Genomic DNA, 21,725 nt, shown 5'->3' with positions numbered 1-21,725 from the left:
GACCAACGTCAGCAAGAAACAAATCAAAATTCTAATTCACTCTTCGCCGTGGCTGAGTGATCATTTTGGATGAACTTCCGCGAAGTAAACATTCCAGGTCCATGCACAGGCAATTTGGAACAAGTTTCATCAATTTAGATCTTTAGATAGTAGTGTTGCTACTACAGTAAAAATATCTCGTCGTTTCTCTCATACCAGCTTTTGAATCATGCAAAACGTTTCGTAAACTATATTATAATTTTCGTTCCTTCAACTAGTGTATCAAAGACCAAAATTAAGTTATAGTTACATTCAATGAGAGGCTCTTTTCGCTAAAAATGTGAGTAAAATCATCTGAAATTGAATGAATCATGTTTTCCTAGTTAGTCATAGTCAAGTTAAATTTAACGAATACAGCTGCTCAAATCTATAGGTTTCTATTTACTAATCTAAGTCAATAGTGGTATCATATACGAAACACCACTACTATTGTAACTGTATTAGTTACTATAGTAGATAGATAAATCTTTCAACAGATAATTCTTCATCTAAGTGGACTTGTTTGTTTGTCCATGAAAGACGTAATAATTTTCAAAACAAAAATGTCAGGCAGTGAGTGCCAAATAAAAGAGCCGCTGTTATGACATATTTAATGTAGCCTGTAAACATGTTGGCTATTTCGCATGTTTTGTTGTTGAACTGTTAATCATATTAGCCTGTACAAGAGGAAATGCCCCATCGCGTTTGCAAATAATTCACTTATGTTTGTCAGAAACGGGGTTGTTGAAGGAATTTTCGTGCTGTTATTCATTCAACCGGATTATTGTTGCTGGCACAATAAGTTTATTTATTATTTATGCAGCTTCAACTGTGCAGATACTTTATAGTTTGACCTTGGATACTGAAGAATATAGATCGGCTTCGATGGATATAACTCAATAATAACTCAATAACTCGTTTATTCAACCAAAGTAACAAATACAGATTTGCATTAGTCATGTCAAACAAGATATGTCTTTACGTCTAGAATTAAAATAAAAAAATTTGTGCTTCAATCAAACTTATAAACGATAAGTATTTAATATTTATGTAACGATAAATATAGTTTATATTACCCTGAGAAAACATTGCGGTGTATCCAAAGTTAATTATCAAACCTAAAAGGGACCAATCAGATTTGTTGGTGGTACGAGTATAATTGAATATGCATACAATTAATTACTGAAGTAAACACCCATCTAGACTGTCCAGCCACGAATTGAAAGTTATCAAACCAATCACTTACCTTGCATCTTTCAGAGTAATTTGATTTATAAACATATGTTACTGTAAAATACTTAACCCTCCTTTTAAAACCCTTTATATCGTTTGTACCTATTAGTTATTCAGACGGTCAAAAATGTTTATCCTTGTTACTACAAGTCTTTACTTACCTTGCATGTGCAAAACAATAAGTACTCGTTTACTTTTTTCTAAATCTGAATTTCTACGACGTTTTTTTCGGTGAGACTTTAATTTTTATATTATATAAATTTTTTTGAAATCCATTTTTAAAGAAACCTTTTCTCTAGGCCATTCCATAGGTAATCGATGTTCAAATATTTCCAGTTTCTAAAACTGCATTCATTGGATAAGTAATTTTAAATCATAGTATTATCTCCCTCACTTTCAATCCCAGTTCCCCCCCCCCTCTTTTCTGCTGACCACTACCCACCCCCCTCATCACATCCCTTCCAAAATACCCATACTTTTACAACTCGTTTTCTGTTTTCTTCTGAATATTGCTTATGGGCAAAATATTTTACACACTTTATGAAAGAAGCTTTTAACTGAAGTTTCTCTTTGCATACAAATATAGCTTATTTTTCGTACTCACTGATACGTTTTTTAGGTGGAAATCATATATTTTAATATTTTTGCACATATAGGCCTATTCAAAATTTCCCGATTTGCCCTTGTTGCATATTCTTATTTTTATGAAAGTCTAAAAATAATAAATTGTTTGTTATTATTATCGAGCTATATTTAAGTTAAATACGAAATATAAAAAAAAATTTCCATTTTTATCGTGACTGATTTAGACTTTATTATTTACTGGGACTTCACGGAGGCCCAAATCCAAAGCCCGTTGATTTAGCTATAAGATAAAACTGTAACGCCGTATTTTAGAGCTCTTCTGAAGAAGCATGTATGAAGAAAGGAATCGTTTTCTCGCAGCAGAAGAAAATTTACTTTGCATCAGAGAACTCTCTCTCTCTAAAATTTCTCTCGATGTCTCTCTCACCCCAGTTTAGGGTTGTAAGAGGATCTGTAATCCACGAAATCCGTTAATTTCGACTGTTTAAGAACTTACAACACACCTAAAAATGTTACTTATAAACATAAATATTTCAATATTTTACCAATATTTTCAAACAATTCCAACTTCTTAATAATGTAACATAACATTAAAACGTTTAATTTAAAATAAGTGGGTCAAAACCTGCATATTATAAATAACAATCCGCTTTATTTGAGTGGCACATTGATCCATCGAGCGTCTGATAACAGTGAAATACGTTACAATAATTACTTGTCAAACAAACTGCAAAAATGCAACAAACTAAAAACGTAGCACGAACCGTTGGTAATTATGCAATTTTTATGGCATTTCCCTCTTGAAAAACGCCAAAGTGATCGACTAGTGCTGTTGAGTGTATTTAAATGTTAATTATATTTAATTGCCCTACCTATCTGATTATTAAGTGAACAAATTGAAACATTAATGCTGCCTGTAGGGAAGGTAGTAACAGTGTTGCAGCTATTAATGGCGAACGTGCATGTAAAGCTGGAAGTTGCGAATTATAAACATTAACTTCTTTCAAACTATGCTTTTACTGACGCTAAAGAAAGTTAGAGTTTTTATTGCCCTTATTAATTCCTTCTTTTATAGCTGTCTGAAGTAAAATGGGTTGTTCGGCTTGTTAGCACGGCTGAGAAAATATTTTGGTACTACAGCACCCCTACAATGTTTTAAAGTAGGGGTGAAGATTCAAAGTTATAACAAGTCATAACACTATTCTAAGTCATAGGTCAAATAACTCCGCCAACAAAAAAAAAATAATAATAATAATAAATTCAAATAAATTCTGTTGCATTTCAATTTTTCTAAACAATACAACACCGTGATTAACTCAAACAGATAATAATAACGATACTATAGTATATATTTTCATCGGGTCAATTTTTTTCAGTCAGTAAAAAATATCAGTAGACGAGTTTTACAGCTAACAAAATCTACAGCTCTCTACAGACAGAAAAAAAATAAAACCCACTTTATAGTACAACTAGATTTGTTTGACTTTATCACAACTTTGGTTTTAATCACATTGCTAATAAACCTATGGACATACTCCCAGTGATAGTGTCTGAAGATCAGAAGGTTGGCCATTTGTGCGCGTGAATAATATTTTAACCTCGTCCTAAAAATAACCTCCAAATAAAAGCCCATTTGTAATTTTTTGACACAAAAGCTTTGCACTAATTGAAAGTATACAGCTGTTCTACATTTTAAATAGAAATTTCAATCATGTCAAATAGTTTAAAGAGCCTTTCTATGTGGTGTTAAACTCACACCTGAACTATTTTACAGCTGAAGTCACTTTAAACCATCTCCTCAAACTAGAATATTTCGTTTTACATATAAATTTTATTTAGTCTGGAGTGAAATTTCTACTTTAAAAAGTTTGACATTTATTTCACACTGGTTTCCTCTTTAAGAAAGTAGTTTTTATCGCCAGTACAAGTCAGTCTTGTTTTCCACCACCGTTATAAGGGGTGTTTGGGGACCAGCAGACAGTGTTCTTCTTTTAGCAGTCTTACACAAGTTTCTATCACCCCCAGAGGACAAGTTGTACCTCAACAATTAAACATCCCTTTCGACCTTGTAACTGCTTTTCTTTATTTCAAACTAGTTAGGTTGAGATCCTGCCTCACTTAAATTGTCTTAGTCGTGCTCTTAGTTTGGGTTAATATATTTTTTCTTTGTAGGTGTTTGGATGAGATTTGTTCATTACATAGAATAGTTCAAATTAGGACCCAGTTTTCCTTGATAATTGTGGTTTTAATAATCCTGGTTAGAGAAATATCCGACCGTAGTAGTTAATAACAAAGCTACACAAGGCATCTACTTTTTCCATTTATATTTCAGTTCAACTACACACTTGCATCCCCATCATATAATGATATTTTTAATGTTCCAAGTGTAAACAATTGTTAAACTATTGACATTATCGTGAAAAATATATATAGGTCCTGGGACTTCAGCCCTGGAAGAAAGGTTTTTAATCTTGTTAGTAGCCAATTAATTTAAGCTTTAAATAGCTTCAAGGTCAGCATTGTAAGCTTAAGCTTAAGCTTGTAGGCCAGCTTTTGTAATAACGCATTGACCCAGTGGTATACACAAAATTTTAGCTTGAGTTTCTCCCTACTAAGAAAAAAAGATACTCTTCACATACTCCCCTTCATTTAAAGACATCATGCAATCGTTTGAATACCTATTTATCGGTTAATGTTACAATTAAGTTATACACGCCTTTACACATAAATACCGTAATAAATATACAACTGCGTTCATTTTGTTCGTAACAACGAAAAATTACCGCCGTAGAGATGTAAAGAAATTAATTAATTTTTATCTAATTCGATTTTTAATATTCACTTTTCATAATTAACTGTTATACTAGCCATAGACCGCAAATTATATCTTACTTGCTCGTGTAATTTATCAATTAAGCCTCAATTCAATCAATTTATCAATTAATAGTAAAAAAACACATACATACTAGGTATGTAAATAGCATTTCACTATTACCACTTAAATAAATTACTTCAACCAGATTTTGGCCTATAGACGGTTAAATGATTTCAAACTCTCGGCTCTCAGAGCGCTTGTCCCACAGGGGGGGGGGGGGTTTAGGGGGATAGACAGCGAGGGGGGGGGCGAAGTTGTGAAGACAATTAAAGAGCACAACAAACGGCTATAAACTTCCCCAGTGTGCCGCTCTTGCTCGGTCCTTAGAATAATTGTTAGTCTTTAATGGAGTTTTCAGTTTAAACCATGTAAAGATTTATTCCTTGAATCTCCTCTTGACAACGAGGTTAAAGAATGTGTCGTGAAGTTCGGATTGAAATTTTTTTTGTTCATGAGGTGAGATTTCATGGTTGAAGATTATTCGTAAGAGTTTTATAGTTTCTTTTATTTTGGTAAGGAGGAACTTAAGGTGGTATCTGTACTGAGTGACGAAATAATAAGGTAAAAATCGTTTGGTTATAGATGGGTATTAAATTTGTAACTCCGGGAGTGTCTAACTTAAAGCGGCTGATCTCAATCCAATATTATATCTATTGTTTCTAGGTGGAAAACCTACATTTGAATTTTATACCTCAAGACAAATGTTATACTCCCAACATTCCATTTGCATATCACATTCGAAGTAAAAAGTAGCTTTACAGAGATTTATCAAGATTTAAGAGGAATCTACTCAATGAAATTGATAATTGATTGAAAATAAATTCTAAATAAGTATTTATTATACTATCTATTTGTCCTCACAACATACATCTTACATCAAGGTCAAGGGTCAAGGGTTATCATCGTACATCAAGTTGGACATTGTGACCACCTTAAAGTACGAAACTTGTTTAACTCATCAAACATCTTCATTTTCTTACTCAATTATTGCAGTACATAATATAAGCAAAATAATAAGACTTCTCACAAGAAGTATTTTTTGAGAACAATTCCTCGTATTCCATTAATTCCAAGATCCTTTATTTCAGGATATTACTATGTACTCAGATAATACAGTGTCAGTAGAAATTTTATTTAATCAATTAATTCATGATGAAATAATTTCTTTATATACACTGTGTCATCCAAATTCACACACCAATAAGCGAAACAAAACCTATAGATTAATATTTCCAGTTATTTCGAAGAGATGAAAGGAAAGAAAAATAAGGACTCAATAGAAATACATGTGGTGTCAGCCGGCGCAAGATAGGACGTAACAGAAGGCAATATTGATGGGACGGTCGAGTGTGTATACTGTATTTGATTTTCAAATGCATCGCATGCAGGCTGCATACATGCACCGCTTCCCGCTTCCATCAACTTTATTTAACTCCTTGACCCTCGAGTCTCGCCTTTATGGATTTCAACTCTAATTTTATGCATTTAGTTTATCCCTAGAGAGGGTTTTTCAATTTGTGTCAGGAACAAAATAGTGCAGTAATACCAATCTATGGTTATTCGTGTTGAAGGGTGAAGTTGTAGTTACTGTTCATCTATTTTAGCCGTCTAACACCTACCTCTTCAACTGATATACATGTATCAATAAACCCCTTTCAACATCGCCTTGAATCAACTCCACTTGGAGAAGCCTTTAGGGTGAATTTGCTGATTAATCAGTTCTACTTGTGACTGATTGCTGTGATTTGTCGTCAAAAACTTTTGACAACCGACGTTGCAATACCATTTAATCTTTGCATGTACTATCAAAAGCATACCGAGTGCAGCTGATTGTTTACCTTCGATTACTTGATTAAAGTCCAGTGGTAAAGGACATCTGGTCCCAGTTTCAAGGTCTAAAATTTTTTATTACGATTAAACCAGTAACCTGCGGTATGAGGCCAGCAGACTGAGGTCCATATGATCAGTGTTTGATTGATGTTTGCATGTTTCAGACCCAAGAGCGGTTCCATGCTGCTCTACAGTCGCAAGAAGGTGAGGTACCGCCGTGACGGCTACTGCTGGAAGAAACGCAAAGACGGCAAAACCACCAGAGAGGATCACATGAAGCTCAAGGTCCAAGGAACCGAGGTGAGATAGTCTAGGAACATTTAAAAGTTAAAAGTACATAGTATGATTCGTGTCATTCAAGATTTGAAATTTACCACCACATCTTCGACTCACTTTAAAAGTAACGAAAATCGTAATATTTTAACAATTTTTCCGAGAACATTTATTTTCCCTTTTCAGCAAGGTTGGATTATGGCAAAAAAAATTAATAATTAAGTCAACTAAAACAGTGTAAAAGTTATTTTCTGCATTTCCACTAAAATCGTTATAACACATTTTACACATGTCTCTTAGACTTATAGGGAAATTAATTGAATTCAGTTCTTCTCTAAAGCAATCTATAATATTTTGCTGACAACTGCGTGAAAAGAGACATATCAATTATTTGCACGGTCAAAGAATATTTGTCAATAATTTGCACATTTCGACGGGAAGCAAGTGTGTGCTCCCTTGGACTTGGAATAATTGTACCGACAGTATAAGTTACGGAGGAAGCAGGCCTGCCAAATGTACCAACAAGTGCTGCCAACTTCCGTTCACCCACGTCAATAATTGTTTTCTAAATGTTAACCACGCGTCTGCAAAGTTGGCAGCCTGACTGTGATACATTTTGACTAAATAGTAGACCTAGTACAATTACATATATTGACACGTATTATAGTGTAAATTGTGTTTGTAGTAAAGTTGTATTGTTAAAGTTAATTTTTAATACCTTTGTTAGTACAGTAAAACCTCAACAGCAAGTCACCCTTGGTAACAAGTATAGTTTTGAAATACTCTTTGATTTTGTTTTACACATAATCACATGTTATTGCAAACATGGACAGGAGGTTTACCTTGATAACAAGTCTTATTAGCAAACCCCCTTGAGTGACTTGGTATCGAGGTTCTTTAGGGGTTATCTTAATTTGGGACACGTTATAACTGGGATACGGTTTTAATAAATGCTTATACTGTAAAATACCATTTAATAATTTTTTTAATAATATCTTAATCACATCTATTGTTAATAATATACTTACTTGTATTGTGACACTCTGTTTGGTTTTTTTATGAAACAGTAATGAAGTATAATAACACACCTTTTAATATAGATTAGACTTTCAAGACTATTTAAAATCCAATAAACAAACATTTAGCTCAGTGAGTTTTACAAACAAACCCTACCTTAGAATCAAATTATTCAGTGTCTTACTACGGTATTATTTGGCGATGGAGATAGCTTTATAAATAGTTGTTGTAAAGCATCGATTACAAGATAACAAAAATCTTTAAGAATTTGTTAACCGAAGTTAACTTTCTGTATATTATCAGTGTAAATTTTAACCCTGAATATTCCAATGTAATCTTTTTACTTAAAGTTCCAACTAAACTTCATCCCTGTCTGGTAATTTGTAAAGAATTCACAAGATGTCATCAGTTCGCGTTCCTAAAACTTGAGAAATTTCGTGCGAGAGGTGGGAATAATTTATCAGCTGTTTCGTAAACAGATGTTAATTAGCCACGAGGTGACTTTTTCCCGCCAAACTGTCAGCGCGGGTAAACTTTGACTCACTGCTGCCAACTGACGCTGACCACAGGATCAAACTTTCCCAGGTTTCCCTCGCTTAGCACGGTATATTAAATTAATTTTTCCCCAAATTAGACAGCTCTCCATCACGCAATAGATTTTTAATTTTTGTACACCTGGATTGAACTTTTTTAATAATGCTTAAATCGAGTCTAAACTTAAATATGTTTGTACAATGTTGGTTTATAGTTCAAAATATGTGTTTCATCTCTTTTATTAAATTTAGAAGAACATTTTTAAAACCTATTAGTTTCCAGAACGTAGGTATCCTTTGTAAAAAAGAGCGTGTGAGGTTATCCATCATTGCAAGAATATATTTAATTCCGTTGTACAATCAAAAATCTTATATTGATGTATATCCGATTATTTTTGATTGAGCTGATGTTAACAAATATTTTGTCAATTAACTAAGTTACAGTTAATTTAACATTAGACTCATTGGTAACACCAGACAATAAGCGATAGATCATAACAGTTTTTATTTGGATATACATTTTATTCGATGAAATAACAATAAATAACTAGTAAACGATAAGACGCAATATACACAAACCGGAAAGTAACACCCCTTTCAATCTTTAAATGGTTTAACTGATCCTTGAGGGTGATAAATCTATCAGTAAGTCTAACCTGTGTTTCGGTCTTGTGAGATTCGACACCATGAGACACCTCGGACCATTAGTTTTGCCACATTATAGACTGTGGCACTCGTACAGAGCTGGCGTCGTCGCCACGTCGCTGGTAACCACAGCTGTTATTTATTATTCTCATTACTATTACTGAACTCGGTACACTTGGCGGTCGCATTCTTCATTATTTCGTTTTGTTGTTTCCGGTATGAATTTTAATCGGACGAAGTTGTAAATTGAAATGGAATTAACTTTTGGGTTTATACTTGGTTGCCACTCAGTTTGTTGCGAATTATGATCAATAGAGTCCAATAATTGTCTAAATATTTTGATCGTTAATTTTTGCGTGAAACAATGTAATAATTTAAACAAAAGGTGTACCTATTTATGTACCTAAATTTTTGCCCCAAATACAAGGGTTACTTAATTAAAAGATTAAGTAAAATACAGCATAAATAGTTAAAAACTATACCACATTTACCTTTTGGAAATCTAATATAAAAATCTTAAAAACTTTATATTTTTTAATTAAATGAAATCGTGTTTTTCTTTATTAAATAGTATAATTATTTCATTATCAAATTTATTATCAGTTAAAAGACACTAGGAAAATACGTTAACCTACAAATGTGGCAATTCACATACCGATAAACAACATTTTTACAAGTATTTGCCTGAACAAGAAACGAAGAGATAACTGAACGCCTCACGGCTAATCTGAACGAGAATGGCTCAATAGAAGAGCAAAGCGCGGTTAACAGGCAGTTGGGGCTTTTGATTGTTTTAATAAGCTGTTTTACTTGTTTTAATCAGCTGTTTTATTAGAACAAAGCGGACGTCACGGCAAAATCTCTTCTTAACTCTATCTTCCTTTTAATTGTCTTTCGTTCTTTAGTTGCCTTTCTTATACCTTTTGTGGCTCAATCGAATTTGGTTGAGCGAGTTTAGATTGTAATAACTTTCTTTGCTTGTAGATTTACCTAGAAAGTGTTTTAGATTTTTTTATACTTTATCTGATTATTATGCAGAGGTTTTGTGTGGGAATCTATTCTACGTTTTAAGGTTTGCATATTGGGTTTTCAATATCACTTGAACATAACTAAAAACTTATGTTCAAAAGAGAATTGAATTTTTTAATACAATATCTAGGATTTTAAATTGAACCAAACTCTCTAAAAAGTAAGTGAATTCATTATTATTCTTTTATCCGTCGTGGAATGCATCACCAAATGTATGTAGGATTTTATTTTTTTCACATAAACATATTTACTATATCCCCTACTGATTTTTACACATCTGACGAAATTAGTTTTTGTAAATGGTTTAAAAAGTCGAGATTAAAAGGTTAATTACATAAAAACACTTTTTATCTATTTGCGAATACTTATTTTTTATTTCAAAATAAACTTATCACACACTTTTTAAATAAGCTCTATATTACGGCATAAGCCTTCTTAAGGATCAAACAATAATTTATTGTTTGTTCCTGAAGAAGTCTTATGCCGAAATATAGAGCTTATTTAAAAAGTGTGTGATAAGTTTATTTTGGAAAATGATTTAGCCGTTTGGCAATATTATGAAGAAACGAATACTTATTTGGTCATAGTTGATTTGCTTAAGGTTTTTTTATTATTTTAAAATCGAATAAGTAGCTTACAAGCTTATTGCTATACTTATTTGGTACCGTAACGGCTCTTCTTGTCATACTTTTGAATAGATTAATAATATAGTATAGGTAACACAGTCACTTTTTTTATATAACATTGTAAATACGCTCCTCATTTCACTGGTTCTTTTTAAGGTTCTCATTGAAATTTTCTCACCACCTCAAATACAATAAGATAACATAGAAATTTCTATCTTTAGACAGACACGGGTGTACAGTCTGGTACGTGTTGTGGGTTTAATTGTTACAACAGTGTAAGTTACAAAGGAAGCAGGGTTGCCAAATGTACCAACAAGTGTTGCCAACATACATTCATCCCCGTCAATAATTGTTTTCTCTATATCAACAATTTGGTGGTTTTGGCAACATCTGTCCCTTGCAGTTACGATTTCATGTTTTGAAAGATACAAAGAAAAACTCGACTTTAGGCCACAGATAAAGAATACACCTCAGGAGTTGGATTTTTACAACTAAACCCTATTCCAGTAACTAATATGTGTTACGTAAACTGTTGAAGAGAATTTAGGGAGGAAAGCTTTCGAGGGAGGGCTGCTTTGGGGATTCTTCAAACGATTAAGACCCAATTTTGAATTGTCACCTTAAAAAAGGATCTTAATACTTTAACTTTATCCTCAACTAATTATATTACCCATAAAGTGTATGTCAAGTAAGTACAAGGAACGTTTTTTCTTGGCTACCCCAAACAAATTTGGTTAGTTTTATTAGCTTTTTCTTATGAACTGACCGATTTTACTTTATATTGATTTTTATACAATCAGGATCCCTAATTAACATGAGCACAAATTTAAAGTTATGTAGGAGGGAAATTCCGTTGTGGTCCCGCTCAACAAATAGCATTTTATACAACATCATAGGATGTATGATTTCTGATTCTAAAACTGATCAATTTTACTTGGTATTATTTCAAAACCCATTTTCACCCTTTTGCTAGTTTTTTCAACTCCTTTAGCCCTTGCAATTGTTTTTCGTTATTTTGTATATAAATACAATCTTTTACGTCTTTTCGATTACAAACTACTATGACCACTAACGTGTGTGTAAGGTAAAAGCAAATTTAAGGACGACAATTCAGTTGAAGTTGCCTCTCTTGATGGACAGAGATGATAAAAGTTGAACACAACTGGAGGATGTTTTCGCGGGAAAAAGTGACCCGGGTGACTAATTAACAGCTGTTTGGACTGCCCTCTGTTGCCACCTGCTTGATTAATTATTCCTCCGACAAGAAAACTTCTTTGTCCTCGAGAAAAGTCAATTTGTCCTCGAAACGCGTGTCTTGTAGAAATCTTGTTATAAGTTTACGCGATAATGGACTCTTTGTTTAGGGACGAATTCGTTGAAAAAATTAGAAATTAATATTGATGGTGAAATTTTGCTAATTTGTGTGATAACGTTGTGTTGAAATTGTAAATTCCTGTGGTTAGACACATTGTAATTAATTCATTAATGTTCTGTCAGGATTTTTCAATGCATCAATACGTCATTATAGTCAGTAGGATAAATAACCTCTTTAAACTTTATGTTTCAACATAGGTTTGACAATATTTTGTCAACCAATTATGTTTGTGGTATAAGTTATGTCTTTATGAAGACAAATTAACAAGGACTAATTAGTAGAAAAAATCCCTATAATTGTACCATACAAAAGGACACTCCTTAAAACGCAATATCCTAACTCTATACAGTATATAGAGTTTTCACTCGTCAAAACTTCAGATTTTGCCAGATAAGGAGGCTGCTTGCAGTATCTAAAACTAGGAGTAATAACGTACCCTTCTCAACGTTGAGAGAGATAAAAATAATTGCACTCAAAAACGAATAAACATTAACCAAGGGGATGGGGGTTCTTGACAAAACAGCAATTGTGATAACAAGACAGTGGTATCCGGCAAACAGCAACAATAACAGTAACAAGATGGTAACAAGTTACCATCAAAGGGAAATTAGAGCTTTAATCAGATGAAAACAACGTGAGAACTACAATCAGCTAAACTGTAAGAGTATAAGCGAGATGTGTTCAACGGATGCGTTTGTTGTCTTGGTTGAGTATTAATACTTTGGTCGTTCCCAAACTGTTATAGGTCAACCAAATGAATAATTGTTCTGATATGATTTTTATTTATTTCAAAGTGTTTTGAAAGAATTTATATGTATTTAAGATTTTACTTCGAATGAACATAAACTGAGTTAAACTGTTAGTACCAAGTAAAAAATAATACATGCATGAATTAAACTCCGAATCTGTAACAAACGAACTCCGTGCAAAGCCAAACTCCGTGGATAGTTCTACGAGTCAATATAACGAGAAAAATCAAGAATAAGAGTTTTCCAAAATCGCTTTGTTCCCCAGATATCTTCAATTTCGTATTTTGTACATAAACATTTTTATCTTTGAATTGTTAAAATTGGTCTTTATGAAACTTGGTATGTATGTTAAAAGAGAAGGAACTATGTTCGAAAAATATAGCTTGGTCCAATTAAAAGTTTTTGCCATTGTAATTTTAATAATTTAAACTTGTATAAAATGGCTGAATTTATGATAAGATATCATAGACACTTTTATTCTGCATTTAAAATGTTCTATCAAACGGCACCAAGTTCAAAAAGATCGAATAAAAATTAGCTGAAGTATCATGAATTTTAGTTGTAAAATGAGGTAGAATAAGGCTAAGCTAATCAGGTTGCTATTCTTTTGCCATAAATTATTTTGAAAAAAAAATGGTGATCTTATTATATTTAGCTTTAATTACTATGATTATATTATGGCTGAAACCCTATTTTGTGTACTTTAACCTGAGTCGAAATGATCGTGGAATGAAATGTGGAATATGTAGGCCTATATTATTCGAAACATTGTTAAAGATAAATTAGAAACTTATCAACATCAATAATTCCTAATGTTAACCCTCGCTTAAAAGTATTACGGATCATAATAACATTGAAACTTATTGAAATTAATACTATGTGAGGACTTCTTTTACCCCCAAAGATTGTATCATCGTTTCAAATTTTCACAATAAAACATCACCACATTCATACTTCATTCATGGAACACATAAAAGTAGTTGCTAAAGAGTAGTGTTGCATAGTTGCATTAATTAAGCACACTAGACTCTTACATCTAGCGTTCCACTATACTCAATGGTCCAACCTCTTGGCGTGTTAACTCAAAGAAACCCCATTACATTTTACTGCCGCCATTAAAATGCACGTTAACTAGTATTAGAGTTTTATTCCACGTTCTTAATGTACAAATAGTATGCAACAGAGGGGGTTGAGCAGTGCATGTGCCTATTGATCAAATCTTTATACTTATCCTGTGTTACTTCACGATTGCTAAAGGATCAATATGTGGGATGTGATTTATGGATTGAAATGTGGTTTTGTGAAGTAAAAAAATCACTAAAGCTTAGTATTGAATGGCACTGTAATATTGCAGCGTTTTTTTATACAACCTTAGGTTACACATGCTCCCTTATAAATTTGTCGACCTTATAGATCAGTTGAAGACAATATAAGATTAGTTGTGTACGATTTATGTTTTGAGCGTTTTTTTTTTTTTTTTTACAATTGGGTTCTAGTTGTTATACAGACTTTAAAACTATTTAAACTGTAGCTTTTAGCTTTACCAACACTAAATACACACCAATACTATAATGATATGTCTTCTTTTAATATTCAAAGTCATCGATTCCTCCTTATAGTTTCCTCCTTTTGTAATTGATCAGCTGAAGACAGTTTTAAAATTCATGTCAAGAAAACGATTGAGGGTAATTTTTAGGCCAAATTACTTCTTTAGTCATAACACTTGTTTCCTCCGTAAAACATTATGTAAATTGTCATGTCCTACCTTTGACTGTAAGATTTGCACCATTGGAAAGTATGAATTCCATTCCTACGATTAAATTTGTAACTAGTTAGGGCCTATAGTAAAAATGAACTTAGATCCATTGAGCAACTGACATAATGTGCTAGTAAAAAATACCGATTTATTTAATCAATACCTACTTATATAACTGGCAAAACTGAAAGAGAAGATTATTATCATCTGAAATATATTTCACGTCCCTCCCAGCTATTATAATATAGTAATCCAGTATTATATTTTTTGTTGCAATACACTATATTTATTCAGTTTTACTCTTAGAGTAAAATAACTTGATTATCCATATACTACAATTGTTAGAAAAACAACCAAACTTCTAAAGTTTTCCTGCCAGTTTCACATAGTCAAAAGGTTGAGGATAGAGATAAAACAGTATGTTGCAGCAGCTTACTATCGGTGGTTTAAGTAAACTTAAATTGTTATAATACAACACCTGTAATGTAGAAATGGCATGCATCTTGGCGTCAGTGTATCTCTAGTCAAGGGTAGTAGAAAGATGACAAGATTCTTGACACAATGGCAATGTTGTTGTGAAGGGGGAGACTTCATTCATTGTCATGTGAGTGGCTTATTATACAAGTCTACCTCTGAGTGTGTGTCACCTCATTCATACTTACTACAGGAGACCGAACTGATATTTAGTGGTCACTTGAATCAATTCACTGAAGCATGTTTTACTATACGAATAATTTTGAGGTAAAGTAGTATAACCCTCAAAAGATAAGTTTTAAGTTCTGTTTACCTGAGAATCAAATTTTTCTAGATAAGTAGACATACAGCTAATGTGGTCCTTGAACTACAGCGATGCTAAATAATCAAACTACTAATTGTAATTCGTGATCGCTGGGTTTTGAACTTGGGCCATCAGAATAAAAAATATAGTCAGTAGCTCTCCTAAATACTGTATTAAAAATAGACATCCCAAAAACTAGTAAATACCGGGTGTCCCAAAAAGAATGGATCAAAAGTCAGCTTGCATAAATACTTTATTATTAAAGAATAAAAGTTTACTTTATATACACCTTTTTCCTTAACTTCATAAGTTTTTTCTACCCTTGTTTCACCGCCTAATCTCTTCATGTTCTTCGCTATTTAGTCAAAGAAAGTCAAGTAAATTTTCCAGCTCTGACTGCACATTGTGGTGTATTTTTTCCAAAGACTTCGCTTATCTTTGCTTTAAATTGATCTATAATTGGGACGAATGAGCGATAAAAACCCCTCCCTCTTGATCTTTCACAAACCTCAAGACCTTAAGAAATCACGCCACAGATTTTAAACCATTCAATACACTGTGCTTTCAACTGCAACTCCATTTAATATATTGCAGCTTAATGTTTAAAAAATTCAAACAGGCTACAACAATGGAACAGCTGATTTCTGTTGAAGGGTACCGAAAGAAACTCTAAGATATCAGATTTAAAATTAGCCATAGTTGACTTTTCTAGGACCTCTGTTAACACGTATAATAAGCTGTAGATATGATCCATTCTTTTTAAGACACGGTGTATATCTTATCAATAAAAAGAGTTAAACATTATTATATTGAGTCAAGCCTTATAGATTCCCTGTGTAGTTTTGCTACACAGTAATTGTCTTTGTACTATTATAGTGATGTGCAACATACGTGAGCGGTTGTAGAAGTCAAGGGTTAGATGTTAATCACACTACTTCATACATATTCAACACTGTGGTATCTGTGTAAACTGATATGTTACGTGCAAGATGAAATCATTCAAGAGGCAGACAAGTTTTTTATTAATGAGTGTAAACACTTACGAAACTATCAGCTTGTATTATCCTAGCAAAAAGGACTTATTTCAATCATGGATTAATTATTCTTCCTAGTGACGATCAAGGCTGGACCAGTCTCAAACTATAAAAAAAACTATTGCATTTGTAATTTTATTGTAATTTAATCAGAATTTATTTTATTTTTCATGGAGCACTAAAACGCGTTGTATTCTTGACCCTTGTAAGGGTTAGGCTTGTTTATCCCTTTTTTGTTGCGGTTAAGATTTCACAATGATTGATGTTTTTATTTCTTCAAATTTACACCTGTTCTCTTTTATTGAATAATGTTGTATTAATTGCAATGTCTTCATGCGCCTACCTAGCCTACGGATAGCAGCGAAGACGAGCAACGTAAGATTTCAGAATTGAATCTTACAAACCATGGTGAACTGGTACCCTGATCCCATTACAGTATATTTTTATGTTTGTATTTAAAGATCGATTTATAATGTCTAGTTCTTGTAATTTTACCTGCAGATTTGTGAACTAACTTCTTGATAAATTGTGATTATGTAAATTAAATATATATTTTATGTTTCAGTGTATCTATGGCTGTTACGTCCACTCTGCTATCCTCCCCACTTTCCATCGTCGCTGCTATTGGCTGTTACAGGTAATGATCATTGGACTATCGTTTTTTATGCTCCTTAATACATCTTATATGTTTAAATATTTTTTTGGTAGATAATATTTAACTTATTCGTGTCTGAAAATTATCCCTGCGAATGAACCATAATAAATAGCTCTAAAGGAAAATGTGATAATAAACTTATTTAATAGAGAATTTAATACAGTGTAGTAAAATTCCTGAATTCAGTGACGTTTTGAATTATATGTAGACTGTTTGTTTAAATCTTATTTATCTTGGTAAACAGTTAAAAATGATTCAAGATATTATGTTCAAAGAATGAATCTAAAAATGTTACATTGAATAATGCTAGCAATGAATTAAATTTACAAAGATTACAGAACCATTCTTCGGTTTTTATGTTAAGTCTGTTTAGTAAAGTCTACATAAGTATAGATATTCATTGGGATCACTTTTTAAACAATCGACAGAATTTAAATTAAACTTTTCTGTGACATTTTGTCTGTATTTCACATACAAGAATTATATTTCTTGTATATCTAGAATATTCTTTCAGAACATATTAACTTTATCAATAGTTAGTTTGTTAACCTAAAATACTATGCAAAATAAATAATTAGAATTGCTTTATTCATTCTTTTTTCGATTTTCCCAGAAATGATTTTAACTGTAACTTGAATTTTGTAGATAAATAGGCCGGCTTTTGATTAGTCTACATCTGACATGTCAAAGGGTTTTTAAAGTACCCCAAATAATACTTTTTGCAGCTTAAGTACAAATATAGGACAGATTAATATTTTATTACGTTTCATTGCACCAGATATTTTTAAATGTCGATACATTACTCAAATTCTCATTATATAGTCCTACCACTCCTCTTGGAATAGTATTTTTTAACCATTTGAATGCCACAAATCTTTGAAAATTATTATTCCGAGACATCATGGTAGTAAAATTACATACTAAACAGTCATTTCTGGTGCCACCGTCATTTCCATATCCGGGGAGAGGCAGAGTCGTAGCTCACGTTGCATGACTTGGTCAAATCATAACAGACTGTTCTCTCGCCTCTGGAGGTGTGTGCAATAAAAAGCGAAGTACCTCGGAATAAATCCAACACTTATTTGGCGGAATAATGTCCGAAGAAATGTATTCAAGAACAGTAAAAAGTTGAATATATGTTTTATAATGTCTGAGCCCTCGCCTTTACATCACCATACGCACTCACGCGATAAGACAGACATTTTATGATTACTATATTCTGGTAATCTGTGTTGTAAAAAGTATTGTTCACAAGTATAATACAAACAAATCATCTACAATGTGATGTTAGTAGATAGGTTTTCTGAGGTACTATTACAAATGCTGGTCTTTGTTTATTTCTATGGTACGTGAGTTTTATTGGTTTTGAGAAAGAAAAAAAACTATTATATGATGGGGCAAGTAAAAAGACCTTAGTTGTGTCATACCAACTAAACAGGTTAGTCTATAAACCCCTCAATTTGTATATTTTTAGGTTAGAGTCAGTAGGAGGACGAAAACAATATACAGTATAACAATTAGTTAAGTCATAAATAGCTTAATACCGCCTGATGTCTGAATTTACTGTCTGATGTAAAATTAAAATCTTTATTTTGTTGGATTATTTAGTTAATAAAAAAACACATTATTCATTTGATTGAACACCACTTATAAAAGGGTAAATTGTATGATGGTAAGATATTGTGATTTTTTTCGTTTGGATAAACTTGGTGTTTTTGTCATTGACTTTTTACCACATGTTGTATTACTCATGATACCACTGGTGAAGAGTAAATCACAAAGTTAAGACATCGGCAATCGTAGTGTAGAACCTTTGACCATGGATGAACAAGACATTCCATTCCCTTTTAAGAGTAATCGCCAGGTTTATAATAAAAATGAACGTATTTTTATGAACTATTGATAAGAGTGCTCTAATGTAAATTAACAATTTCTGTTGAGTACGCCAACTATTTTACCATGACAATAGATAGGAAGCCTTATTGTACACTACAGCATCTGTTATTTTAGGCCTATACTACTCCACCAAAAGAAAAATAAACAAGGGAAATTGAATTTTAACAGTAGATTAATCGATTAGTGGATCATTGAACTAGGTTCTTTTTGAATTTAAAAATTAGCTCCAGCTGATCCCTCCACCCTGGCTCTCTGTGTATTATACTCTGTATGGTGCAACCTGGCTTCTGCCCCCCCCCGTCTACCTGGAGACTGGCCAATGGCTAAAAGGCCCGGGTCATTCCGAGGTAGATGTTTTTTTTCCTAGGACGCTAGGCACGAGGCTGGAATTGTTTTTAACATTACTTCAGGCTAGACGTAGGGGTTGTGGCATTATCACTTAGATAAAATCCATTGGTGATATGGCGGGATTTGAACCCAGGATTTTAGGAACCGCAGTCCCGCGCTCTAATCACTAACCAGCTCGCTCCCCGCCGAGGTAGATGTTGGTCCAGGAGACATGTTCCATCACACAGACTACAGTACATTTTCATGTTTTGTCACAGAACCCTGACATTGTGCTGGTGCACTACTTCAATGTGCCGTACCCTGATGACAACAAGTAGGTAGATGTAGGTCCAGGAGACATGTTCCATCATACAGACTACAGTACATTTTCATGTTTTGTCACAGAACCCTGACATTGTGCTGGTGCACTACCTCAATGTGCCGTACCCTGATGACAACAAGTAGGTAGATGTTGGTCCAGGAGACATGTTCCATCATACAGACTACAGTACATTTTCATGTTTTGTCACAGAACCCTGACATTGTGCTGGTGCACTACTTCAATGTGCCGTACCCTGATGACAACAAGTAGGTAGATGTAGGTCCAGGAGACATGTTCCATCATACAGACTACAGTACATTTTCATGTTTTGTCACAGAACCCTGACATTGTGCTGGTGCACTACTTCAATGTGCCGTACCCTGATGACAACAAGTAGGTAGATGTAGGTCCAGGAGACATGTTCCATCATACAGACTACAGTACATTTTCATGTTTTGTCACAGAACCCTGACATTGTGCTGGTGCACTACTTCAATGTGCCGTACCCTGATGACAACAAGTAGGTAGATGTAGGTCCAGGAGACATGTTCCATCATACAGACTACAGTACATTTTCATGTTTTGTCGCAGAACCCTGACATTGTGCTGGTGCACTACCTCAATGTGCCGTACCCTGATGACAACAGGCAGGTAGATGTAGGTCCAGGAGACATGTTCCATCATACAGACTACAGTACATTTTCATGTTTTGTCACAGAACCCTGACATTGTGCTGGTGCACTACCTCAATGTGCCGTACCCTGATGACAACAGGCAGGTAGATGTTGGTCCAGGAGACATGTTCCATCATACAGACTACAGTACATTTTCATGTTTTGTCACAGAACCCTGACATTGTGCTGGTGCACTACCTCGATGTGCCGTACCCTGATGACAACAGGCAGGTAGATGTAGGTCCAGGAGACATGTTCCATCATACAGACTACAGTACATTTTCATGTTTTGTCACAGAACCCTGACATTGTGCTGGTGCACTACCTCAATGTGCCGTACCCTGATGACAACAGGCAGGTAGATGTTGGTCCAGGAGACATGTTCCATCATACAGACTACAGTACATTTTCATGTTTTGTCGCAGAACCCTGACATTGTGCTGGTGCACTACCTCGATGTGCCGTACCCTGATGACAACAGGCAGGTAGATGTAGGTCCAGGAGACATGTTCCATCATACAGACTACAGTACATTTTCATGTTTTGTCACAGAACCCTGACATTGTGCTGGTGCACTACTTCAATGTGCCGTACCCTGATGACAACAAGCAGGTAGATGTTGGTCCAGGAGACATGTTCCATCATACAGACTACAGTACATTTTCATGTTTTGTCGCAGAACCCTGACATTGTGCTGGTGCACTACCTCAATGTGCCGTACCCTGATGACAACAAGCAGGTAGATGTTGGTCCAGGAGACATGTTCCATCATACAGACTACAGTACATTTTCATGTTTTGTCGCAGAACCCTGACATTGTGCTGGTGCACTACCTCAATGTGCCGTACCCTGATGACAACAGGCAGGTAGATGTAGGTCCAGGAGACATGTTCCATCGTACAGACTACAGTACATTTTCATGTTTTGTCGCAGAACCCTGACATCGTGCTGGTGCACTACCTCAATGTGCCGTACCCTGATGACAACAAGCAGGTAGATGTAGGTCCAGGAGACATGTTCCATCATACAGACTATAGTACATTTTCATGTTTTGTCACAGAACCCTGACATTGTGCTGGTGCACTACCTCAATGTGCCGTACCCTGATGACAACAAGCAGGTAGATGTAGGTCCAGGAGACATGTTCCATCATACAGACTATAGTACATTTTCATGTTTTGTCGCAGAACCCTGACATCGTGCTGGTGCACTACCTCAATGTGCCGTACCCTGATGACAACAAGCAGGTAGATGTAGGTCCAGGAGACATGTTCCATCATACAGACTACAATACATTTCATGTTTTGTCGCAGAACCCTGACATTGTGCTGGTGCACTATCTCAATGTGCCGTACCCTGATGACAACAAGCAGGTAGATGTAGGTCCAGGAGACATGTTCCATCATACAGACTACAGTACATTTCATGTTTTGTCGCAGAACCCTGACATCGTGCTGGTACACTACCTCAATGTGCCGTACCCTGATGACAACAA

The 21,725-nt window shown here is 34.1% G+C and overlaps 1 protein-coding gene across 6 annotated transcripts in view; it reads left to right on the top strand.

Annotated features, from left to right (window-relative positions):
* LOC129002006 (calmodulin-binding transcription activator 1) overlaps window positions 1–21,725 on the top strand; it is a 126,712-nt gene that overhangs the window by 72,143 nt on the left and 32,844 nt on the right. For all 6 annotated transcript variants that reach the window (XM_054429489.1, XM_054429488.1, XM_054429485.1 and 3 more), the window contains 2 exons: window positions 6,706–6,841; window positions 16,922–16,993. In XM_054429489.1, the coding sequence (XP_054285464.1) occupies window positions 6,722–6,841; window positions 16,922–16,993 (192 nt within the window). In that variant the 5' untranslated portion in view covers window positions 6,706–6,721. The remainder of the gene's footprint in view (window positions 1–6,705; window positions 6,842–16,921; window positions 16,994–21,725) is intronic.

The sequence above is a fragment of the Macrosteles quadrilineatus genome, unplaced genomic scaffold (assembly GCF_028750875.1).
Source record: "Macrosteles quadrilineatus isolate MER2022 unplaced genomic scaffold, UCM_ALF_1.0 Scaffold_9__3_contigs__length_116548681, whole genome shotgun sequence".
Taxonomy (NCBI): Eukaryota; Metazoa; Arthropoda; class Insecta; order Hemiptera; family Cicadellidae; genus Macrosteles; species Macrosteles quadrilineatus.
The sequence above is the reverse complement of the archived record's forward strand: the minus strand, read 5'-3'. Positions and strand labels throughout refer to the sequence as shown.